Genomic DNA, 25,812 nt, shown 5'->3' with positions numbered 1-25,812 from the left:
TTGCGTTCAATTCCTGACTCGAATTACCATGATGCCTTTCGCCGCAGTTCAGGAGCATGCGCACTAAGTCCGGATCAGGATTCAGATGTGATAACTGTCACAGAAGGTGTCTGGTACTGCTCTTCTTCGCTAATATGTACTGTTTTTGCCTTTTCTTCTGAAAATGTCGACCGGACGGTTGGTTTCGGCAGTTTTCTTGCATTCATAGAGAAGTAAGTATTCCCTAATGGAAAACCGAAATGTTATTAAATACGAGAGTAAGTTATGAGGTGCAACACACAGCGTCGGATATTTGGGTACAGGAAAACACTGAATGACATCCAAACAATAGGGATTTGGGAGTGTGAGGATTCAATGAGACTGTTCCACAATAATGTTTACCATGAACAAGTTTATTATTTAGCAGTTTCATGGGGCGAAAGCAAAGCTAACCGCCTTACAGTGGTGTATGGTGGTGAATAGTAGGTATATCAAATGGAATTTGGGAGCCAGTCAACGTGAATTTGGGAGTTAAGTTTATATAATCCGCCACTCCACCAGTGGCTGAGCCAAATGACACTTGAACTTCATCTTGTACAGCTAAAATGCAGCGTTAAATAGACCAACAAGCCTGCCGATTGTTGAATAAATATAGAGGTAACTAACTGAACATGTCCGTAGAAATGCACTTGCTGTGCTGCATTCCAGACAGGGTGGAGTCTGGGATTATTGCTGAAACGGTTTGACTATTACCCGTTAAATTGACTGACTAAACTTAAATCTGCAACTATTTTCATTATCAATTAATTGTGTTTGTTCTATGTTAAGCATTTTGTTTTTCCAGCTTCTCGTTTGATAGGATGTGCTGCTTCTTCTTGTCTTAAGTGATAGTAAATGAATAACTGAAGAAGTAGTTTGAAGACATCCACATGGGCTCTAGGAGATTGTGATGAACGTTTTCAACTATTTTCCTGTATTTTATAGACAGAACATTAGTTGATTGGTTGAGAAAAGAATCAAGAGATTAATCAATAATGAAAATAATACTTAACTGCAGCCCTACACTGGATAATTGTCAGTCAAGATTACTTTTATGTCCTTTTTGCTGAAGATGGATGTATTAGCTGAACGTGCGATTAGTGTAACAATTAAAATAAAACTACATTTTGTTAAAGGATAGGTTCACAATTTTTCAAGTCTGTCTTAAAACAACAGTCAGGTGCCCATATGAACACTGAAAGAGGTTTCCCTCGCTGTAATCATTCCTCCTGTTCATACTGACTATTAAAAGATCCCTTTCAAATGTACTTTCAATGTAAGTGATGGGAGCCAAAATCTTTTTTGTGCAAAAATACATTTAAAAGTTTATCCGAAGCTTATATAAGGCTTCAGCAGCCTGTTGTATCAAGTGAAAAATTGTGATTCCGTCCTTTAAGACTCGTGTGTATGTCAACTTGGCATTAGGCTGTGAGAATCCATTGTTGATCGTTTCTTTATTTGCTTTGTAGGTGGGTGCATTTTACAGATGCAGGATGCGGTGGTGTCCTAGCTCTATTCTCCACCTGCTGCGCTGTGTGCGGTTGCGGTTGTGTACCAGGAGAGGAAAGAACAGGCTGCCTTTGTGGATAAGGGAACTATCGGCCTACATGAAACTACTGGTGCAGTCACTGTACTTTAACTCCCTCACAGACTCGGATGTGATTTTTGATTCAGTCTTTGAACCAGTGTTTTGGACTGTGGATTATGTCACCCGCTGGTTTGGCCTGGTAAGTGTGTGTGTGTTTTTGTGTTGTGTGCTCATTTAATTAGTCTCAGAGAGTTTTTAACTTTTTCTCTGAACCTTTCTGTGTCTGGCCCCTGTCTTTGTCTGTAAGGTGTTTGTTTGCCTGGTGGTGATACTGACCAGCTCCATCGTGGTGATAGCCTATGTCGTCCTCCTGCCTCTGGTACTCAACACTTACTCCCCTCCATGGATCGCTTGGCATGTTTGTTATGGACATTGGAACCTCATCATGATTGCTTTTCATTACTACAAGGCCGCCAAGACCTCCCCTGGGGCCCCGCCTACAGTAAGATATAAACTCCACTTTCCTTTACTAATCTAGGCATGAATTAAATTCACATTTAGTGATGCCACTTAAAATGTCTTCTCTTTTCTTTTAGGAGAAAAATGACATTCCGTTTGTAGCTGTCTGCAAAAAATGCATCATGCCCAAACCAGCAAGAACACACCACTGTGGTATCTGTAACACGTGAGTCAGTGTTGCTTTTCTTCTGTTCGGCCGGGTTATCAGGAAGTTTTTTTTGGTGTCTGGCTCCTCATGCCTGTTTGGTGCCACCATAGCCTCATGCTTTGTCTGATTGAATCTTTTGTATTTCCTTCGCAGGTGCATTCTGAAAATGGACCATCATTGTCGTATCCTTTGGGCTAAAATCATTTCAAATAATATTTTTATGCAGTATTGGGATTCACATAATGTGACTGTAAAACATGAAGGTGGTTTTCCTTAATTTCAGCAACTCAGCTTGGTTGAATAACTGCGTGGGACATTTCAACCACCGTTACTTCTTCTCCTTTTGTCTCTTCATGACCTTGGGCTGTGTCTACTGTAGCATCAGTGGCAGAAACTTGTTCCTAGACGCATACAATGCTCTTGAGGTGAGATATTCAGACTTCACAGCACACTGTTGGAATGCTGTAGCCTGTGGGGCTGCTTGGGGGTTTTGTCCTTGTAAGGCTTCTTTGGTATTAACTGTAACTTTTCTTTTATGTCTGGTGTCTTTCTCTGTGGGGCTTAACCGTTTGCTAACTGACACTGTTTCTTTCTTTAACACTCGGGTTTGTGTACACGGGCTGCTTCATTAGCGCTTTAAGCATTTGGATGTGGAAAAACCAGGGGTACCAGTAACAGGGATGGGACTTCTTATAGGGCTCCTCCCTCCTGGCCAGGTACAGTCTCAAAAGTACACACACAATGACAAGAGTAAGCTTATCTGTTGTTATTATCATCTGTTTTGTAATATTTTTTTCTTTGTCAAGACTCACTATCAGACAGCTGCACCTCCATACACCTTTAAGGATAAGATGATTCACAAGAGCATCATCTACATGTGGGTGCTTACCAGGTAAGATGTGTATTTCATGTTGCCATACATAGCACCATACCATCTGGTGTCAGATATATCCCAAGTCCATACCATAGTTTGATAGTTCATTCACACTGGAAAAGTGACAAAATCAAGCGTACTCAAAGATATCGATATGTATACTGATTCTGATTTTGATCAACACAAATTAATGCACAAAGGAAATGGAGAAGCTTCTCACTGCTGCAAAAAATTAAAACAAATTATAGATGGTATTGGCACAGCCCTAAGAAGATCTCAGAAAACAAGAAATAAAGTATTTAATCTTTGGAAAAACATTTTTTGTTAAGTTTAAATGGCAGATCCATTCCAGGTTTGCACTTTGATTGACACGCCTTGTATTGGCACATTGATTTCCTTCATACCAGCTCTAACCACAGTGTACTATCAATTACAAACTGTAAACTGTCATTAAGTATGACAGAGCCTGGAATTGGGACATGGTTGTTGTTTTGTATTGCCTCGGCAGCAGATCAAATAAATTATGTTTTGTTCTTTCAGCACAGTGGGTGTGGCACTAGGAGCTTTGACCGTTTGGCATGCAGTTCTCATATCCAGAGGAGAGACCAGCATAGAAAGACACATTAACAGCAAAGAAACACAGCGACTGGCCAAACGGGGAAGGGTGAGCTTGTTGAATGATTAAAAAGTTAAAATAATTCTGGTTGAAAGTTAAGGGAGATTCTTTGTTATGATTGACTATAAATCCTCAATTAATGGAAATTTGTTTCTTTAGTTTAAATGGCTCAAACCTTTTAATATGTTATTAATTGCTCCCTTTTTGTTACTCTAACTGTCCTGACAGGTATACAAAAACCCGTTCAATTATGGCAGGTTGAATAACTGGAAAATCTTCTTCGGTGTGGAAAAGACAAGGTGTGTTTCTCTGACGTTTGTCGAGATTTAATGTTAAGATACTCATATATCTTCTTATCACCAATGTCTTGTGCTTCTTGTAACTTCTGCGTTGCTTTATCTTTTGTCTTTAGTCACTGGGTGACACGTGTCCTTCTTCCCTCCGGTCATGCCCCACATGGTGATGGATTGACGTGGGACATCTTCTCAGTTAAAAAGGACTTGATACCCGTATGACAGACTCTTCCTAGACATACTCAGAGTCTACAGACTTTGCTCTGTCCAGCCTACTCTGGTCATTTGATCCGATTGGCGTAAAGATTCTCTTTATGGTGGAGAAATGGGGTCATGCCAACCTCCAATACCTCAAAAAATGCTGTGGCATAGCTCATGGTTTAACGCTCTACATTTTTCGGCAGTGATAAGGCAGTTTCTCTTGTAGGGTTTGTTCTCTACTTGAGTTACAAACTGGTCTTAGTTGACTCTGAGCTAATGACGGGTTTGATATTTTTACGTACTGACTGACATATCATTGGACTGAAGTACTTGCAAAGAAATGATTTTTTTAAAGCAAACAATCTCTGCTCTTCCTGCCCAAGATAATATTCATTCAAAAAAACTTTAAAAAAAAAAAAAAAAGAATAAAACACTAAGGTTTGGGACATAGTCATTTCTCCCAACACCTACACCCCTCTATTCCTTTTGCACCCTCCAGTCCAACATATCATTTGATTCAAACATTCAAGGAAAACAGCAACACCATGATAATGTATTATTTATCTGTATTTTGTACTTGTTAAGTTAATAAATCTTTATAAATTGCTTTATTTAAATAGTTTGCACAAGGAGTACTGGGTTATTACTAAACATGCAAATTCACTGCACACACACACACACACAGATTGAATTTTTGTACATCAAACCCTGTTTTGAAAGGACATATTTTCATTCTGGTAATTGTAAGGTGTGTATGACCACAGAACTGTTTGGTATGCAGAGCTTTTTTTGCCTCAGGATCATCTCACAGTACTGTGCAAACTCCAGCTCCGGTGTTACGTCACAGAGTTGCTTGTGCAGATAGACCCAGAGACATCCTCTCTGTCAGTGGTGGAGGATTAATTGAGAGGCATGCCAGATTTGATCTGCAGATTCGTATTACATCAGAAATAAGCAGACACAGTAGTGCAGATGCAATAAGAAGAAGACAAATGAGCTCCCACATGTGATATCCGCCATTTGAGCCTAATCATGGCAGCATGAAACTACTGGTTGATAGAGGATGTAACAATTAGGAACTGTTCCACCCAGGATGAATATTTTACAATCAGGGCCTTTTGATGAGCAGACAGGTAGAAAACGGATGCTGATGTTGTCAGTTAAAAGGGTAATGCAGTAGAGAGACAATGTCAGATAAAGAGAGAGAAGAGATTAAGGGATGAGAACAGATTTCACCCTCTTTCACCCTACTACTGCTCATCACACCCTCCCACTCTGTCAGAAACAGACCATACACACTGACCTGTCAATATTCAACCTTCCAGCAGATGTCAGTGTTCATCAAGTGAAGTTTGGTGAGAAGCTGTCAGTGGGAGGACTGAGTCAAACTTCAATTTTAAATTTTGAAAGATGTAGATGCTATGTGATGACTCTCTGTGGGAGATTGACATTGTTCCAAATGCAAAAGTGTAACCCTCCTTATCAGGCACCTTAGGTTATTAATATTGTTAGGTGTTCCTGTTTTTACCCTCACCTGTGCACACTATAAATGTATATGTTCACCTAACAATGAAAATGGATTAACTTGTTCCCAGAGTAAGATACAACATAATCCAATATAAACTAAAACTAATTTTATTTAGGATCCATACAACAATCTCTTGATTGAATCTTCTTGGACTGACAGTTTTCAGACAGTATCAGGCTCTTTGCACAGAGCTTTATTCCAATGCAACTGTAAATAGTTAGGTTATAACCTTATAGAAGTCAAAATTGGTAATTTTTTTAAGTGATGCAAATGAAAGTCAGAGTGTGTGTTTTATTGCAAATGCCAGATTTGAAGAAAATGATCTTTGGCTGTACAGGAAGGTCTAATAACAACAATAAACTTCCGCTCTTCATGTCACATTAAAACCCCTGTTAGGTTGACCCAAACATATAAGCTACTGCATTAGGAGAGAAGGCCTTCAATCACTGGATAGTTACTAGTTAAGTATATTTTAGTCACTGTTTTTAAAAACCTATTCTGATATCCTAAAACTTGGTAAACAAGATGTGTTTGTTTGTTTGTTTGTTTTTTACAATCTGCACTTCTATTCTGAAGGATAGTCTCTGAGTGTCTGTTCTCACTTATTGAACTTGACGCATATTGGACGAATGGGTCAAGACTGCGCATGCGTGCAGATTGATACGGCTTTAATTCTAGATCAGTGCAAACGGATTGGGCTGGAGAGCACTATTCGTTATGATTCGGGGGGAATATTGATTGCAGATTTTTTTCTGGGAGAAGCTGTTGAAATTTCCTGGAGGCTCTGCAGGGCCAGACTGGTTACTAGCCCGCCAGCCCTGCACGGACACACGGTTCCCAGTTTGACTCTGTCAACCTGCTGACTCGCATCTTCTGCAGATCGTCGCGCCAGGATCCAGTGATAACTTCACTTGGAAGCAAGTTCGGATGTGGCAAGCAAACTGCAGACGAATGCATAATCTAGCAGACTGGATTTCTGGTAGGCAAATATGAATCTAATCTTTTTTTAAGTGCTGATACAGCAGATAGTTTGTGATCAACGAGGCTGCAAATTAATCCAATCCCGTCGGAATAAAATGTTTTAAATTACTAATAAATTGTGAAATTCATAAAGCCAATTTCTAATAAATAAATGGAAAATCAGAGCAAGTGTGGCATGAGCTTTAGACGCGTGTCCCAGTCAGCTGGCAGTACACGTGACGTAAACATCGCAGCTTGTCTGACCTCACAGGAACAAGGAGTGCTGAGCTGTCATTATTTCCTCATGATGCTTTTCATCTAAGGCAGTTTATTTTACATCATCGTCAGTCTTTTTATTTGACATTGTCATTTTAATAGACTTTTAAGTATTTACAATTGAACAATATGGACACATATGTAGATGGATTGATGACTGATGATTTGTCTCCTTGGTGTGGCATGTAGGCACAGTGATGGGAGGCTGTGTGGGGAGGAGTAGGACAGATGGACAAGGGAGTGCCCGAAGCTCAACAAGGAGCAAAAAACGTGGAGGTAAGAAGCTGGAACATATTGGACGTCAGCTCTTGAAATAAGCACATATTTTGTGAGATAATGAGAACATTACTGACTGTAAGACATGCAGAAACTGGGAGATAAAACGGTCTCTGTAATATAGATTTATATCTTTGCAGGGAGTGCTGTTACAAGTGAGATAAAAGGTGGTGATAATAGGGGTCTGGAGCCTGAGAAAGCCTATAAATCTTTGTGTAGGCTCAGCATTGTTTTATTATTTAGGTAGCATCAGATTTGGTCATTTCATCATATTGTCAAGGGGAGCAGAGTATGCATCCTCTGACACATCAGACACATTATAATTATATCAGGACACATTGGGACAATACAGAACCAGCACAGCACACTGTGCACAGGGGAGTGCAAATGGGTTCATTGCACCAGCCCGATGGACCATAAGAATGAAAGATTTATGCATTTATGAGAAAATGCAAAGTGAAGGCAGAATTTCTCGCTTCACTCTTGCTGCACGGGTCATTATCTGAAATCTCCCAAGGCTGTCTCAGGTGTTAAGTGTTTCAGGCCTCACATGTCTAATCTGTGCTGACGATCTGCTAATAGGACAGCGTTTGATTTCAACACTGTTCAGTCCATTCCTTGTGAAAAAGAGGCTGCGTGCTGCGATGTATTGTCATGCATTATGCATTGAGCAGCAGCAGGGGCCTGCACAGAGACTTTTCATGTCAGAGTTTGACCTATTTAGTGCATGATTTGCCTGATGTCAACCTGCTGTAAAATATATTTTCATGCAGAGAGAGGTAATGTACCTGCAAGACGGATGTGACTTTGGTTCTTGTTCATAACCCCGAAACCTGCTACTTCTGAGAGATGCAAGCACAGAACGCCTCTCTAGTTGTGCGACTGCAACATCCGAGACGGATTTGCATCTCCTCATTTAAATAGCAAGAAAAACAAATCACCTGTTGTGAGTTGCAGTTCACAGAAGTACAGTAGCTTCTCCTTCACACAGACTGTAATAGTCTGACAAGGGTTTATTGTCTTTTAATAGGTTTAGCATGTTGCCTTTGGGTATTTTTATCCTGTCTCTAAATAGAGCTGATAGGATTAAGCCTCTTGTGTAAAGAAGCCACCTTCTGGCTAGGACACTCAACTTATTCTCACTATATATTGAACCTCTTTCCATGAACTGATCCTGTAGTATTTTTGGGTTGCCAAGTGTTTGTTATTAGAAAGGATATAAGTGGAAAGAGTGAGTTCATTTTTAAGCAACTGGGGAATTGTCACGATGATTTAACTGAGCTCTGAACCTGAGGCTGCACACGATAGCAACCTAGATCAGGTGGGTGTCTTGTCAATCGTGCGGAGTGTTTACAGCAAGCTGGTTGGACACAGAACAGGCTGACGGTCTCTGTAGCTCATTAATGAGGACTTTGGATGTAGTTTGACTCACAACAAACGTCAGACAAAGAACAACTATGGGAGTACCTAATTCCAGGGAATACAACTACTATCATGCTCCAAATACACCCTTTAAGATTCTGCTGAAAAGTAAGTATAGGTTTTTGTGTGGGATTAAAGAAATGCTTTTCATGTTTTCTGTTTTCATGTTTGCATTGCTCATTGTGTTTTATCATAATTTGTCTCAGAAGGTTTAGTGTTGAGTTCAAGATTTACTGTGTTGTTGCTGCTGTTTTTATTGTATTATGGTTTTCATGCGCTTTTGTGTAACAAAGAATGTATTTTAATTATTCATTTGCCGTTATAGCTTGGCTATAGATGAAATAGAACAAATGAAAATTAGGAAAACTGTCCAAAAATGCCAGAAAAACAAACAGAATGAGGTCGTAACATTAAAAATAACATCTTCCACAATGCTGCCTCTTCCTGAAATAACACCAAAATAACACATTCCTTCACATGAAAATAACTTCATATCAGTGTTTCCTTCCACCAGGAACATTTAAGCTCAAGGAAGAGAACTTGATCCACTGACTTCATTCAAAATACCTAAGCTTCTATTCCAGGTAGCAAGGCTTACATCTAAAGACACACTGCTAAAGCTGATCTCTCTGTACATTCACAGTTCACCGTACACAAACAACCAGGCTCATAGACATACTACAGAGATGAGGTGAATGAAGCATCTGTCATATAATGCAGGTTTCCATCCGCCTCATTCTAGTCACCACCAGTAATGTTATGTTTAAGTATGCAAAATCAGGACAAGCTCTAATCAGGCATGCTTTGTTTAGCGTGTAATGTGCTGCAAGCCATGTTTTTTCTTTCAAACCTCATGACTTAAAAATTTCCCATAAATCCTCTGAACTAAAACCTTCGAGTGGGGTTTTTCTTCATATTGTCTCAGGATACTCAGGCTTGATATTGTTTTTCTTGAATTAATTTGTCATCACAACAAATCGGTTCAACTTGCACTTTGTGCAGCTTGCATGTACGTCCCCATCTCTGCCAGCCAGGATGCTCGTTAGGATTCCAGAGAACCAAATATTTGCATGTGTTTGGCTGGCATGTTAATGCAGGCAAATATATTTGCAACTTTGCAATCATCAATCCACAACAACAGGAAGAGATAAGCAAGAGAAATACAAAGAATAGACTTATTAACAAAATAATGTAACACACCCCAAGAAGAGTATAGAGTAGTATTTTTTTTTATAGCTGCACACTTCTGAGACATTTTAATTATGGCTTTGAAAAGATAAAAGAGTTCATTTGATGTTAATTCTGGGACTTTTTATCATTAAAACATAGAATGTAAATTACTGAATAAGGGTGTAAAGTGTGGTTATTTATTTGTGAATGAATATGCAGGCACACATACAAAAAACAGACCTTAGATACAAACAAACTGGCAACCTGAAACACATCATCTTATGTATAAAGGCCATTGTGTCACATTTATCATTAGATAGTGACCTGCATTGTTAATAGCATAGAAGATCATTTAAATCTGTGCATGCTGTATGATGGGAATGGCCAACAATGCCCACCTGAGTAAAAAGATTTAGACATTTGTTCTTACTACAAAACATTTCACTGCAAATAAGGGTATATTTGACAGAGTAGAGGCCAGGGTTTTGCATTATCACGAACCTGATAATGCACTAATTGATTTGTTGTGAACTGTGATTATATTTCTGTGTGCCTGCTGTGTAAAACTTGTATTAGTCTCTGGATGTTTTTGTTGCCTTTCATTGGCCAAAGTGTGCTCGTCTTTCCAACCAATGCCTTATAGGATAGGGGCAGATAAATCCTGTTATGTGGAACCTGATTACTGCCTATAATCCACTGGTGTGTGCTTGTTTGTGTGAGTGAATGTGAGCACACATGTATGTACGTACGTATGCGTTACTGGTCACCGCTGTAATCCACAGTGCTATAAATAACTACTTTGATTTTCCTCCCTCTCTGAATCAAACTGACTTTCTTGGTACTCTGGTGAAGTGGATGTACCGTACCGTATATACCAGTGGAAAAACCTGCAGTAGTAATAATTGGTTTTACCTAATAATTAATTAATAATTGGTGTTACTTAACATATATAGTAAATGACATAGTGTTAAATATAACAAATGCAAGTGGCTGTATACATACATAGTGTGTTTTTCTTCATGCAGAAAGACCTTCAGTAAGGGATTGCCAGTCTTAAGATGAGCCTTTCAATCCTTGTCTGACCTCAGTGGTGTTTACATGACCACGTGCACAAATGACCCATCAGCTGTAATACATTTGAGTTTTTAGGCCCTCTAATGTAATGTAAATTCTAACTGCACTGAAAGATGGCATATTATATTCTAAAGTGTTTGTTTTGGTTATAATAGTCTTGCATTTTCAATGACAAATAGGTAAACCATTTAAAGCCGTTTCGTTTCAGTCATTTATTTCCCCAGAAATCATGACTTGACTCAGCTCTGCTTAGAGCTATTAGTGTCTGAATCAACTTCTGAATCACCCAGAAACGTTTCTTGACACTTGATCGTGCCTGAGGTCAAGTTAAAGAGCTCAGCCTTCTTTACAGCAGTTGTGACCTGAGCCAAACTGGCAAACACCTACATAATAATCAGGGTTCTTAGAGCTTCACAAGGAGATGCTTAGTTTTGTTGCTCTGTAATCCCCTTTAGCTGTTAACATGGAGACATTATGTCATTATGAGAAATCAACTGTAAAAGGTTATTTCAAATGTCATCCCTGGTGCTTTTTAAAAACAAAATGTTTGAATGAATGTAGAGCAGCACATGTTAAAGGTTTTTATCTCTGTTTGTATCATCTAACAGCCCTGAGATCAGATTTAAAACCGCCTTCTTTTGTGTTTCTCAGGACGCAATGAGCCTCTCAAGAAGGAGCGCCCAAAATGGAAGAGCGAGTATCCGATGACGGAGGGCCAGCTGAGGAGTAAGAGGGACGAGTTTTGGGACACTGCTCCGGCCTTTGATGGACGCAAGGAGATCTGGGACGCACTCAGAGCAGCAGCGCTGGCTGCAGAGTGCAATGACCTGGAGCTAGCACAGGCCATAGTGGACGGAGCCTGCATTACTCTGCCACATGGTATGAAATACACCCACAGGCACAGAGCCACATGAACACACTGACCAGTGATGCGCCCTTACATATGGAAATGTGCTTGACCCAGCTATGAATTGTAAGCTGTAAATGTCCTGGAACTTTCAGCACAAATGCATAACTCATTACAAAACATTACACATGCATCAGCTGTTCAGAGATTACTGCTGTTAGTTACATAATAGTCGCAGTGCTGCGTGACCACTGTGAATGGATTGGTGCACAGAAAGCCATGGCAGAGTTAGGTGGAAAAAACACTTGCACGGTTAGCGTGTATTTATCTACACACATGCAAGAGTGCTTTTGCTTTTAACAATTTCACCAGTTGGAGGACACTGGTGTTCGGTGTCATTGATGTAGGAAAGTACATGTGATGGCCTCATACTTCCACTGGTTTATTGACAGTATGGTACAGTAGGGAGTAGAAAAAAGGGTTTCTGTATCAGAGTGAAAATTAGTTGCTGTTACTGATTTTTTTGGGAAACTGGTTGTTTAAATAGGTCATTTCTCCCTCTGCAGGCTCTCTCACAGAGAGTTATGATGAACTGGGCAACCGCTACCAGCTCCCAGCGTACACTTTAGCCCCGCCTGTCAACCTCATCTCTGAAACATCCAGTGAGAACAAAGTCACTGAATCCACACAAAAACAAGCTCAACATCTTCCGTGCAGACAAGAGTTCCAGTTGCGGGTGCGATTGTCAACAGGTAAGAAAAAAAAAACAAAAACATGACATTTCTCTGATTTTACCTTTTGTTTTAAATCTAAAGTCTTCATGCTGTGCAGTTCTCCTCATTCATATGACATTTCATCTCATCTCATCTAGACTGGAGGCTGATTAAGAATTCATTGCTTTGCAGTGTCTCGCAGCTTGCTCAGAAATCAGTGTCAAATCTATTTGTGTCCTCTTGCTTTCTTAGGAGAGGATGTGCGTCTGACAGCCAGCATGGCGGACTCCATCGCTGAGCTGAAAAAGCAGTTGGAGGAACAAGAAGAAATTGACGTGTCCCGCCAGAGGTGGTTCTTTTCGGGGAAACTCCTGACTGACAAGACTCGTCTGCAAGACACCAAAATCCAGAAAGACTTTGTCGTCCAAGTGATTGTCAATATGAACCCTCCTAACTGAGCAGTGAGGAAGAGGAGAGGGGTATGAAGTGATGAGGAGATGAAGGACGTGCCGGAGAGAGGTGCAGAAATGCGAGTAGGGCTTGAAATAATTTTCCAGTTGGTACTGCAGTGGAATTTTGTGTACATTTTTATATAAAAAGAATATTGCTTTTATATTGCTCCTTTTTGTATTTTTTTCCTTTTTCCAAATGAACTCAGAATATTGAAAAGCACTGAAACACTTTAGATTAAAAGTAGGATCCTAAAATGCACCACCCAGTGTCTGTCTGTGTCTGTCTATTTGTGTGGACATCACTCTTCAGTAAATCACATCAACTCACAGCTCTATTGTTTACACAGGCACTCCTCCTTGTCATGTGTGTTTGTACTTGTGCTTTTTAAACTGAATATGGTCCGTTTGGGGATCCAAATAAGGAAAAGCCATTCTCTCTTTTTTCTTAAAAAAAAAAGAAAAAGAAAAAGATTTCTGTCATGTGATTTGAGATTTAGGATGAGGGTGACAGAAAACTGTAGAGAAAAAAAAATGTAAATATCAGCCTCTATATGTGTTGTTTGGTCATGTAACTGTGTGCACACTACAATTTAAAGTCCACAACTGTACTCATAATAAAGACATGGAATGTAACGAAGGTACCGTTTTGAACGGTAATATGGGAGGATTTGATGTTTTAAAAATTTCACCACTCCAAACAAGATATTGTAATTTTATGTACAATATGATGCTCATTGTACTTGAATAACTTATGAATAAATATTGTAAATTTAAATGCTTCACCAGTGTCCTGATTCATAAGCACTATACACACACTACTGATCTAGTCTAGAAATGTTTGGTTATTAAAGTTAGAACTTATCCTAGAGCCATAACTTGTAATTAGGGATTTCAAATAGAAAAAATAATAAATAAATTGATCTATTTTAAGGTGTCACAAGCAAAAAAAAAAGTCCCAAAGGTGTATAATCAGAGTAGGGAGGAATAGTGTTAATATAAATACATCATGTATTATAAATTTATCGAGCTAAACAGTGGTGGAATGTAACTAAGTTCAGTTACTCAAGCACTGTATTTATGTACAGTTTTTAGGTGCTTGTACTTGAGTATTTTCATTTTTTGATACTTAATACCTCTACTCCACTACATTTTGGATACAAATATTGTACTTTTCACACCACTACACAGTTTTAGTTACTGCAGATTCAGTTTATTAAGTATTATGATGTATTATTCAGCAGTATATAACGTTGACATAATTAGCCCCAATTTAGTAGCTGAAACATTAGTGATGCTTAATACATATTCATAAAAAAATATATATATATACACATATTCTGAAATGGGCCATTCTGCATAATAAGTACTTTTACCTTTGGTACTTTAAGTATATTTTGATGCTAATAGTTATGTACTTTTACATAAGTAAAATTTACTGACATGTTAAATAGGCTTATTTAAATGAAAATATTGAAATACTTCTTCTAACACTGAAATATATTATTACTGACTGACTATATTATTACTGAATTACTCTGGTAAATTCAGTAAATTAAAAATTTCTTGCATTTGAACTGTTTGATTTGTACGTACATGTTTTAAAAAAAAACTTTTTATGCATTCTGTGTTTGTTGTTGACAGTAAACTCATTGAATCTTGAATAGAGCTGAACAGTAATTAAAGAATATACGCATATTTACAAAATCAAGGTCCACACACTTGCTTTTTCTCGGATCTTTCAACTGTATCACATGACATGGTCTTCATCAGTTTTCTCAGTTGTCACAAAAATGGGATCAATTGACTTGTGTGCTCAGTGGCTGTTCTTCGTTCAGCAGCTTTACTTTGACCTTGGAAACAGTTTTTACAAAACAGTTCCAACTCATGGTCCACTCCTCGCCTTCCAGGGCTTTCAACTACACCACATGGTCTTCATCAGTGGATAAAGGTAGCTTGGTTGTCTTTTTTTATATTATAATATAAAATTTATAATATAATAATATATTTAATAAAAAATATAATATATATAGTATGTTTTTGTTGTCACTTCTTGTATGAATTGTGTGGTCATATGTTTACTGTTGTGATCTTTGAGCACACAGAAACAAATTGCAAATCAACTGTAAAGTTGATGTGGTAATAAATGATTTAATGTTGAGTTAAACAAATCACATATTACAAAACAACATAAAACTTAAAACCAGGGGACACACAAATGACATGAATAACAATAATAATCATAAGAAGTTTAAATAATTAGATATCAACACAGATCTTTCTTCAGCGTTTGTAAATAACAGCAGTTTTCATAGCTTTAACGTTTTTGAAAAACTAAATAGAGTCAAAGTACCTCTTCAGGTAAACTTCAGCTCAGTTGTCATGGGGACTCATAGATTGTAATGTTGTCTGCTGCTGTGTGTAGTTTTGTGTCGGACAGCGTCCTCTGCTGCCGCAACCAAACGTAGATGCAACCAAAACAACGTGACCTGTGACGTCACCCGCTGAGCGACGGCGTCATCTGGATCTGCAACACGGGCTGTCGGGGTAGCGTGATTATTTTGAAACCCCGAAAATGGTGAAATCGGGGAAACTTAGATCTGGGACGGGGTCGAAACTCAAACGGTGGAAGAAGGGACACAGCAGCGACTCCAACCCGCAGACGAGTCGCTTTCGGCAGGCAGCTAAAAGCCGCTTCTTCAGCCGACCCACCGGTAAGCTTCCCTTTACACGTGGGTCTGTGGCTAGTGCTAACATTAGCCATCTCACTTGAAGCACAGCACAAACTAACGACATACAGTCTGTCATTAAATGTTCAAACAGTTCCAATAGAGTTGTCAGCGGATAGGCTGACTTTCTATCTTGTCTTCTTGTTGGTCAGTTGAAATAATTTGCTAGTCAGTTAAATTTGAGATGACAACAACTAGTTAGGTTTTCTCAATGAGTGTTTGTGACTCTTCATTATTGCTGTTGTCCCATAATGCAACATACTGAAATAGACAGTCTTGGAAATAATTGTGCAAAGTGTTTGTACACACTTTTAGCTGTATTGGCTCCATATAACAGCAAATTCAATTTTAAATGTATTCTTAATTTTTGATTATTGCAGCTAAATTTCTGATACTCTCAGCTGTAATTTGAGGGTATTAACATCCACACATTGGGTGAAGACTGTAGGAATAATTGCACTATTTATACATGGTTCCCCTGATTCAGGGGACCAAAATAAATTGGACAAATGTCATCATATTTAATATTTTGAGCAGTCACTGACTGGTGGAAGTATAAAACTAATAGACATCAGATACATTGGTGCCTGTGCTCCAGACAGCTTCACTTCGTCCTTGTTTTGGTGACACATTAGCAAGTGAAACACATGTTAAGTTTGGTCAAGGTGGTGTGTAGAACTAAAAACTTCTTGTTTACCATGTCTCTGTGTTCATGATCATTGTTCAGCTGCACTGTCGTAAATCTTTGGGGCCAATTATTGAAAAAGATGTTTGATTCCTCCACTGTTTGAGCAGTGCAGATGTTGAAAGCTGCAAGTCAGCACTCAGCCTAATAGTTATTTATTCCAAATTCAGTGAGTGGAAATACAGAGTCAAAACAACAAAGAAAGTGTCTCTGTGGCACTTGGCCAGAGCCATGTCATGCACAATCAAAAATTTAAATTTAACAATGTCAAAAATATGTTAAGTCCTAAAATGGATTTTAAAAGTCCTTGACTGTGATGTCCGATGTAGGTCACATGTGACCTACAGGGAAGTTGTAATGTCTCATCTTTTTTTCCACAGAAAAGAGTGATCTAACAGTTGATGCTCTGAAGCTGCACAATGAGCTGCAGACAGGTCCACTGGAGCTCGGTGCAGGCGGCCGTAAAGATGCCTGTATGGAAGATGAGCCAGACCAGGCGTTCTCAGACAGGACCTCCGGTACCTTCCTCAGCGGTCTGTCAGACTGCTCCAACCTGACATTCAGAAAGGTGCAGCGCTTCTGGGAGTCCAATTCAGCTGCTCACAAAGAGGTGGGTTTTACACTGAATAGAAGGAAAGAGTTTCTATGAGTTGATGGCAGTGCTACCAACTCAAAAAAACAACTATAATCAGAAATCCGTGATGTTGCATTTCATGTATTGTTAGAGTAACCTTGTTTCCTATTGTTCCTCACAGATCTGTGCAGTGTTGGCAGCTGTTACTGAGGTGATCCGTGGTCAGGGAGGGAAGGAAACAGAAACTGAGTACTTTGCAGCTTTGGTAAGTACTGACTTTTTAATGTATTTGTTGAGACATTTAGATATAACTTGTGGTGCATTGATAAGGGATAGCGTCCATGTGTCCTGTCTTAAAATGAAGCATGTCTGCTTTTTGTAGATGACCACGCTGGAGGTTGTGGATTCAGCGGAGTCACAGGCTGCAGTGGCCTACCTCCTCAACCTCGTCATGAAAAGGTTGGGCTTTTACACCGCTGTTCTTCCGAAACCTAAAAATGCCAGGTCATGTCATGGCTAATACAGTGAATACTTGTCATCTGATTGACGTGTCTGTTTTGTGTGTTCATCAGGGTCCCTGCTCCGGTGCTCATGTCGAAGTTCTCGGACACCACCAAGGCTCTGATGGACGTCATGTCTAAACAGGCCACATCTGAGACCGCCTCGGCTCTTAGATGGGTGAATAGATTTGTCTCTGTGATGTTTTTTATCTCTTTATTGTGCATTGTTGAAAACCATGTCAAAGATTGATTTTTGATATTTTTGGCATTTATAGATCCTGTCATGCCTGGCTACTCTGTTGAGGAAGCAGGATGCATCTGTCTGGACTTACCCATCAACTCTTCAGGCTTATCACGGCCTGCTCAGCTTCACAGTGCACAACAAACCCAAGGTCTCCCCCACATTTGGTTATTTATCTCAAACTTATGATGTGTAAATATGAATAAAAAATTAATAAAATCATGCAGTTTTATCCTGTTTAATTTTATATCCACTTTTCCTTCTCAGGTGCGTAAAGCAGCACAGCAGGGGGTGTGTTCTATTCTCAGAGGTAGTGACTTCCTGTTCACAGATAAGGCTCCAACACACCATCCCGCTGCAGTGACCACAGCCAAGTTCTGCGTCAAAGAAATGGAGCAGGCAGGAGGTAAGACAGCATGGTGACTGACATACTTCACAGCTGCATACAGCACCGATATGGACCTATTTGTGCTTACTGTGAAGTAAGTAAATAGTTAATGTGACTCTGTGGTTGTGCAGCAAGTTGTAATTCATGTCTGTCCCCCCCCCCCCCCCCCCTCAGGCAGCAAAGAGGACACCACCACACTTCATGTGCTGGGTCTTCTGAAGGAGTTGATGGGGACATTTCCTCTGGGAGCTGTCAAGTCCTGTTGTGAGACACTGCTGCGAGTGATGACACTCAGCCATGTGGTGAGAACACAAAAACACTCAAAAGGTGCCACCAGATGCCCTTTGTTCATCTACATGTAGTTTTTAATACTGTATTTCCTGTCTCCAGCTGGTGACGGCGAGCGCCATGCAGGCCTTTCACAGGCTGTTCAGCGGGAAGCCGAATCCTTCAACTCTGACACCAGAACTCAACGCACAGATCATCACGGTGAGAGAGGACGAGCATAACAAAGTTGTCAGTCATACTGTGATATTTGTCATCAAATATAACCGGCTGTCACTTTATCCCCAGGCTCTGTATGACTACCTGCCCAGTGAGAACGACCTGCAGCCTCTGCTGGCCTGGCTCGCCGTCATGGAGAAAGCACATGTTCACTTGGCAAGGTAATACATGTTTTCTAACAGCAGCATAACAAATTCTGTTGTCATTTTTTTTAAAATTCAGATTCGACAGCAGTCTGTCTTTGTCTAGTTTGCAGAGTTCTCTGAGTTTGGGTCACCTGCCCCGCCTCTTCTCTGCTGCCATGTCTTGCCTGTTGTCACCTCACACACAGGTGGTTTCTGCAGCCACCAACACACTCAAGGTAAAGATTATGTCTGGATTTTTGTGGAAAGATACATTCTAGACATGGAAGTTGTTGAATTTTTACCCTTACAAGTCAAAGGAATCGGTGTACAGCAATATACCAAAACACATTTGTTTATTGCACGAGAGTTATTGCATTCAGTGTTCTAATTATTGATTTATTTATGTTTGTGTTTCAGGCGCTGTTGACTGAGTGTGTGGCCCCTCACATGGAGGAAATGGGCATGATCACTGCCACAGCTTCTGCAGGGAACCCTTCTTCTGTCTGCAAAATGTTTCGGTAAGTTCCCCCAGCTGCTTGCAAAGCCAGTCTCAGTCTTCTCTTTCTGTTTTTTAAAGCTCATGATAGTTATGCTTGTATCTGTGTGTTACAGTATCGTAGAAGAGGGATTGTCCTATCGCTTCCATGCCTCCTGGCCATTTGTTCTGCAAGCACTTGGCTGCTTCTACCGCGTTGCAGGGAAACAAGCTCACCCCATCATGACCAAGGTACAGTGACAAACTTCTGTAGACCGACGTGTGACGAACCAAAGATAAAACGTTGCCTGTAGTGGGATGGTTACATAGTCAAAGGGTAAATCAGAGTCTGTGTTGTTTCATGGACAGTCCCTGCAGTCTCTGGCAGACCTGCGCTCTACTCCACAATTCCCCTTCAGTGGTGAGTTGGATCTGGCTATAGGAGGAGCTGTAGAGAGCATGGGGCCTGAAGTTGTGTTGGGCGCTGTGCCTCTCAACATCACCGGCTACGAGTAAGCGCATATACTCAGACACAAAGGCACTTTTGGGGCTGACTTTGACTGACATTATTGTGGTTTAACTGGCTGGTTTTGTTTTGTTTTGTTGTTTTTTTTTTAATCAGCGATGACCTGGAGTTTCCACGCAGCTGGTTGGTCCCGGTCATTCGAGATCACGTGAAGAACACTAACCTGGGTTTCTTCAACTCGTATTTCCTCCCTCTGGCCTCTACACTCAAGCAGAGAGGTAAATCAAATGTGTATTGCTTCACTTTAGGGTGGGGTGACTGGGTTATTGATTCTTAGGTGTATTGACTGATGACTCTGTTCTTGTGTTGTAGCTGAAGAGTTGGAGCAACAGGGACAGAAACTGGAGGCCAAAGTCTATCAGACCTTACAGCTTCAGGTAACTTCATGTGGACTTATGTGTGTGACTTATCCTGAGTGAAGAATTGAAGTGATTGAGTTGCCAAGAAGTTAATATCTGTGCTCTTCTTTTAGATTTGGACCATGCTCCCTGGTTTCTGTACATGTCCCGTAGACCTGGTGGCATCCTTCAAAGGCGTCGCCCGCACACTGGGCATGGCTATTAATGAACGGCCAGACCTGAGACTCACAGTCTGCCAGGCTTTGCGCACTGTCATCAACAAAAGCTGCAGCACAGGTAGGTAAACACACATGCTGACAGAATCTGCATTAAAACTACTGCAGCTTCTTTCTATTGAATCAGCCCATTTGATAACATGGTTTGTAATTTCTCTGTGTCTGCAGAAGAAGAAAAGGCTGAAGTGGGCCGCTTCGCTAAGAACTTCCTGCCCATCTTGTTCAATGTGTACAGCCAGCAGCCCGCAGCCGGAGAGTCTGGCACCTACAGGATGGCTGTACTAGACACCATCAAGGTCTATTTAACTGTCACCGAAATGCAGGTGAGTTGTGTTTGCATGACATTGAAGCATTGATACCCTTTGATAGGCCATATCACCTGTGCTGGTTAATTGCTAATCAAAACAATCATCCTCAGATGATCAATACATTCCTGCAAAAAGCCACAGAGAGATTGAGCTGCACAGAGAGCACCGAGTTCACACGGTAGGACCTGAATACGGATACATTCATATAGAACTCTGGTTGCCTGCATATTACTGACTTATTAATATACTTGCTCTGCCATACTCTGGCTTTCTCTACCTCTCAGGCTGTCAATGATGGACCTCGTGGTTGCCATGGCTCCCTTTTTAGATGAAGTCACCATGACTCAGACCTTTGAGCTGATCAGGCCATATTTGCAGGTAAGCATACACACAGAGTTTTTAATGAAACCTATCATGGCCCAAAAGTATCTCTCGTTGTTGACTCTCTGTTCTTTTGTTCAGACTAAAGAACCAGGCATGCAGAAGAAGGCGTACCGCGTGCTGGAGGAGATGTGCGGAGGAGAACGAGACGAGTGTAGATCGTTTGTCGTGGCTAATCTAGAAACTCTAAAAGTCGTCCTGCTTGAGACGCTGAAAAACGCCTCTTCACCAGCAAAGAGGGTGAGACTGCTGTGTAGAGTAGAAATAAAATAAACCTCATGTTTAGATGGATATTATACATCTGGCTTTACAGCGCTGTCTGATTTTATCTTTTTACGTATTTCTTTTTCTCAGCCGAGACTGAAGTGTCTGATCAACATCGTGAAAAGGCTCAGTGAAGAACACAAGGACTTTATCACTGCGCTGCTGCCAGAGGTACCCTCACAAACACATGCACGCACACACACAGACGCAGAGAGTACGCATAGTTATCTTTTTCATGAGGATGCTCTCTCTTCCAGGTGATTATATGTACCAAAGAGGTATCTGTCGGAGCTCGTAAGAACGCCTACAATCTGCTGGTGGAAATAGGAAATGCATTTGTCCGCTTCTGTGGGAACAAAAAAGGTAACATGAACTTGTCTTTGTGTTTGTTTTTAAATGTGCGGGGACACGTTTGAAGATTTGAAATGCTTAAACGATAGCTGTCTCTTCTCCAGATGCCATGGAGCAGTATTTGGTGTTGGTGTACGCAGGACTCACAGGCTCGGTCACCATGATCACCTGCACGATTTTGGCTCTAACTCGACTGGTGTTTGAGTATAAAGGTACAACCGCCAGCTTCATCCATTCTCTTATTTGTGTTTTTTTTTTTAAAATACGAGACTGAATTAAACTCTGCATCTTTTCATTCACAGACTCAATAGATGTGACCACCATGGAACAGCTGCTGCACAATGTTTGCCTCCTGCTGGGAGCTCGTACCAGGGAGATAGTGAAAGCTGCCCTGGGCTTCATCAAGGTCATCCTCTTCATCATGGATTCCAAGGCTCTGGCTTCACATGTCACCGTCATGGTACGCATTGATGTTATGGATATAATACTTTGAGTCCGCGATAAGAGAAAATTGTGCCCTCATTTAACTCTCGCTTTCTTTCTTGTCAGATGGAAGGCATTGGGAGCATCAAGGATGACGTGAGGAGGCACTTCAGAACCAAACTGAAGAATATCTTCACAAAGTTTATCAGAAAGTTTGGGTAAGGAATTTTTTTTTTTTTTTTGCATCAACCAGCTACTTGTATTCCTGAATGTCACTCTGGGGAGACATTGTGGTGTGTAATAACGAGCATCACAAATGTCAAATTTAACTCTTCTTTTATTCTTATTCAGCTGTAATTCTTGATTCAATTATTTCTAATGGGTTAGGTAGTTCCTTTTGTTTCTTTGGTATTTCCACAGAAGTCAGTAAATCACTTATATGAACGTTTTAATGAAAAACAGTGACGTTATTAGCCATTGCGTAAACTGTTTAATGACAGTAACTGTTGAATTTGTACACAGTCATGCTTCATAATTGCTTTGGATGTGGACATGTGATGTGCAGTCTGGATAGCAGATGTCTTCCAGGCAGTGCATTGTATATTTTAAGAGCTGAGTGTATGTATTTCTGTGCTGTCACAGAATTAATATTTTATCATCACATCTGATTGTCTTCTGGTTTAGTTAACATATGTTTGTTTGCTACCTTTTAACCGAAAAACAAACTTGTTGTAAATTCAACCAATTAAACCACATCTGGTGAATTAACAAGAAGCACATGTTAGCACTAATAACGTTATCATATGTAAATCACATGCTACCGCTAACAAAGAGTTGCTTTGTTGGGATCAACATCTGACTTTCCTTAAACTCTGATTGTTTTGGAAGAGACAAAGATGAGATGGTTCCATGTTCACTTGATGTTCTGATTGTACCAGATGTGTTTATAACAGAATTACAGTATGTCTATATGTTACAGTGCATTTCGTTTATGTTTATGATTCTCTGCTGTATTCCCAGTTTTGAGCTGGTGAAGAGCATGCTGCCTGCAGAACACCACAAGGTGCTGGCAAACATCCGCAAGGCCGAAGCGCGCACCAAGAGGCGGAAACAAGCCGCAGAGCAGGAGGACGACTCGGAAAGCGAAGAAGAGGCACCTAAAACCAAGAATGAAAGGTATGGAACACACAGAGCAACACCTTTTCTTACAAATTTGCTCAAATTTCCTCCTTACAAACCTCCTGCCCTCTCCTCTCTAGTATTGAGGACATCCTTGCAGAGTCAGACAGTGACATGTCAGAGGATGAAGGAAAGGCCGGTAATGCTCAGAAGAAAGCAGGCAAACAGCAGAAGGGACGCGCCTGGCTCAAAGAAGGAGAAGAAGATGACCCGCTCAACTTCCTGGACCCCAAGGTTTCCCAGAGAGTACTAGGTAATAAAGCCTCCTAACTGTCCTTTGTTTCTGTCAGCTTGCATGTTGATTTTTGGAGCCAGATTTTTATTAACATGGATTTTTATTGTTTTTCAGCTACAAACCCAGAGCTGAAAAAGAGCGCCAAGGTTGAGCACGGCTTCAAGGTGACCTCAGACGGACGGTTGATCATCAGAGAAGAGGAAGAAGAGGATGTAAAAGACAAAGGTAAGAGGAATCTTGTGGTTCATCTGGCTTCTCTGTGCTCTCCTTTTAAATCTAAACAGTCTTTAACTAATTAATCATCACTCTTCTCACAGATAAGGGAGAGATGAACGATATCCTAGAAGAAGCTGGGGTCAAGAGCGTAAGTATTTATACATGTAATCGTAACCTTTGACATTTTATCACGTTTTTTTGTCATTAACCCATGTCTATTACCATCAGAAAAAGACACAGAAGAGAAAGTTTCAAGACGGCAACTTTGATGACGACATGGACATTGAGCCTGAGTTACAATATAAAGGTATGATTTGTACCAAACATCCTGTGTAAAAGTAACAAGCCTGTGCATGAAGTTCTAGACTAAGATTTGGCATCAGGTTAATATCTTGGCAGTTGCAGTTTTGCCAGAAAACAACATATCATGCTGATGACACGTTGGTGCATGAGGGATTGTGATTAAGACAAAGCAACATGTGTTTTCTTCTCACTCAGCTGGGGGCTCGGGTATCCACAGGCCCCTGGGAGGCAGCAGAGACAACGGAGCAGACTACAAGTCGAAGGTGAGTCCGACAGTGTGTGTAGAAACATTTGCTGCAGGAAGTCGCTGGATAGAGACGTTGTGTTCACTGGAAACTGCAGTTCTCAGTTTTTGTTCTGCATTCCTCAGAAAGGAAAAGGAGATGTGAAGAAAAAAGGAAAACTCGACCCTTACGCTTACATCCCTCTCAAAAAGGCCCAGCTCAATCGCAGGTATGAGCAAAGTTTAACCAACAGTTGTCATGACAGGAATCCTTCAACTTCTTTGACAAGCAACTGATTGAGTTTAAAAATGAATCTAACATTTTTTTTTATACTGTCTGCGTTTACAGGAAGCGAGCCAAACTGCAGGGCCAGTTCAAGGGCATGGTGAAAGGAGCCCAGAAGGGGGCGCTGTCAGGAAAGAAAATGCAGATGAAAAAGAGGAAAGCCTGAAGAGCACACTTTATATCGCTCAGTGGACTCCAAATAGGTTGTGTGTGTGTGTGATGGTGTGTTCAACATACTGAAATAGGCAGATACAGCGTGGGAAGTGTGTGTGTGTTTCTGACAGACTGTCTAGAAAGGTGATATCAGTTTGTTTTTAAACTGTGCCTCTTACAGAGCTCTAGAAATGCTCTGACGTCCTACAGCTTTCTCAAGTCAGTTGTGTGTGTGTGTGTGTGAATGAGTGAATGTGAGTGAGTGACGACAAACATGTTTACTGTCCCTGCCTTGGTGAATATTGACTGACTAAATGGAAATTCATTTGGCTGTCAAATAAATCACAAAAGTGTAATCTTTTGTGTATGCATCCGATAAAACTCTCCCTTCTGACAAACATTAAAAGATATTTATGTGTCTAGATATGTTCGGGAAGAGTGATATGTGCTGTTGTTGTTGCATTATGTGGTCACTTGAGGGCGCTGTAGACTTCTGGATTATTAACACTGCATAAGAGCATTTATGAGTGCATTTAAGATGATTAAAATACATCATTAAAACTGTTTTTGGACTGAAAAGTAAAAAACATAAATTTCCACTTTTCCTTATCAGCAATCCACTAGTATTTACAGTCTGTAGTTAGATTTTCCTGTGACAGTGTGGCTCTACTGCAGCCCCTTAAAGACACTGAGGAGGCTGTAGGTTGTTGCGCTGAGTGAGGTAACATACCATTAGCATTGTGTGATTCATTTCCCAGATGGATTGCAGCAAAATGAGTCTCAGTGACAGACTGACCTCCTAAACGCAGTCTTTTGTGTCTGGACACAGTGTGACAGTCAGTGTTCTTGAGGAGGGGAGGAGACATCCTGGACTGATTCAGGACATTCCCAGACCAGGCATCATCAGCTTTGCGGTTAAACATATATGTACTGTACTGTGGTGTCAGAAAGTATTCAAACCCCTTTTCACTCCCCTTTTTGTACTCTAGATTTAATTTGAAATGAATTACATGTATGTTTTGGTCATCAGTTTACATGGAATAGCCTAAGATGACAAATAGAAGATGTTTTGCTGGTCTGAATACTTTAAGATCCCTACTACTGATTACTGCACTGGTTGTTTAAATGAAAAACAAATGACAAAAAGAATTATATGAGAGCAAAAATACGACTTTGAATACATCCAAAAGTAATAAAATGTTGAATTTAGGATTCATTTTGTAGGCTACCTATATAAATGTCGCAGATAGATTATTA

At 40.3% G+C, this 25,812-nt stretch overlaps 3 protein-coding genes across 5 annotated transcripts; all 3 read left to right on the top strand.

Moving 5' to 3' along the window:
- Window positions 1–64: 64 nt before the first annotated feature.
- On the top strand, window positions 65–4,816 carry zdhhc16a (zinc finger DHHC-type palmitoyltransferase 16a). Of its 2 annotated transcripts, XM_067610040.1 has the most exons (11): window positions 65–212; window positions 1,488–1,745; window positions 1,854–2,048; window positions 2,143–2,231; window positions 2,367–2,395; window positions 2,505–2,638; window positions 2,846–2,929; window positions 3,020–3,105; window positions 3,628–3,751; window positions 3,932–4,002; window positions 4,116–4,816. In XM_067610040.1, exons 2-11 carry the CDS (start codon window positions 1,512–1,514, stop codon window positions 4,216–4,218), a joined length of 1,149 nt encoding a protein of 382 aa, XP_067466141.1. In that variant the 5' UTR covers window positions 65–212; window positions 1,488–1,511; the 3' UTR covers window positions 4,219–4,816. The 2 variants fall into 2 exon arrangements, with proteins under 2 accessions (XP_067466141.1, XP_067466142.1); XM_067610041.1 differs by lacking the exon at window positions 2,846–2,929.
- A 1,519-nt stretch (window positions 4,817–6,335) lies between these two features.
- Window positions 6,336–13,690, top strand: ubtd1a (ubiquitin domain containing 1a). Of its 2 annotated transcripts, XM_067610043.1 has the most exons (5): window positions 6,336–6,704; window positions 7,151–7,237; window positions 11,555–11,782; window positions 12,317–12,502; window positions 12,716–13,690. In XM_067610043.1, the coding sequence occupies exons 1-5, from the start codon at window positions 6,653–6,655 to the stop codon at window positions 12,919–12,921; spliced, it is 759 nt and encodes a 252-aa protein (XP_067466144.1). In that variant the 5' UTR covers window positions 6,336–6,652; the 3' UTR covers window positions 12,922–13,690. The 2 variants fall into 2 exon arrangements, with proteins under 2 accessions (XP_067466144.1, XP_067466145.1); XM_067610044.1 differs by lacking the exons at window positions 6,336–6,704; window positions 7,151–7,237 and adding an exon at window positions 8,121–8,767.
- A 1,713-nt stretch (window positions 13,691–15,403) lies between these two features.
- rrp12 (ribosomal RNA processing 12 homolog) lies at window positions 15,404–25,119 on the top strand. Its single transcript, XM_067610036.1, has 34 exons — window positions 15,404–15,626; window positions 16,707–16,936; window positions 17,082–17,165; window positions 17,283–17,359; window positions 17,473–17,578; window positions 17,676–17,792; window positions 17,909–18,047; window positions 18,204–18,331; window positions 18,420–18,518; window positions 18,603–18,694; window positions 18,783–18,894; window positions 19,076–19,176; window positions 19,271–19,385; window positions 19,503–19,645; window positions 19,756–19,877; window positions 19,972–20,036; window positions 20,132–20,294; window positions 20,402–20,556; window positions 20,652–20,719; window positions 20,826–20,919; window positions 21,004–21,162; window positions 21,277–21,357; window positions 21,444–21,549; window positions 21,642–21,749; window positions 21,840–21,997; window positions 22,087–22,178; window positions 22,981–23,136; window positions 23,220–23,392; window positions 23,489–23,599; window positions 23,692–23,738; window positions 23,819–23,897; window positions 24,089–24,156; window positions 24,264–24,346; window positions 24,466–25,119. The coding sequence occupies exons 1-34, from the start codon at window positions 15,488–15,490 to the stop codon at window positions 24,566–24,568; spliced, it is 3,873 nt and encodes a 1,290-aa protein (XP_067466137.1). The 5' UTR covers window positions 15,404–15,487; the 3' UTR covers window positions 24,569–25,119.
- Window positions 25,120–25,812: the final 693 nt, after the last annotated feature.

This window comes from Thunnus thynnus, chromosome 14 (assembly GCF_963924715.1).
Source record: "Thunnus thynnus chromosome 14, fThuThy2.1, whole genome shotgun sequence".
Classification (NCBI taxonomy): domain Eukaryota; kingdom Metazoa; phylum Chordata; class Actinopteri; order Scombriformes; family Scombridae; genus Thunnus; species Thunnus thynnus.
Note: the sequence above shows the minus strand (reverse complement) of the source record. Positions and strands in the feature narration are given on the sequence as shown.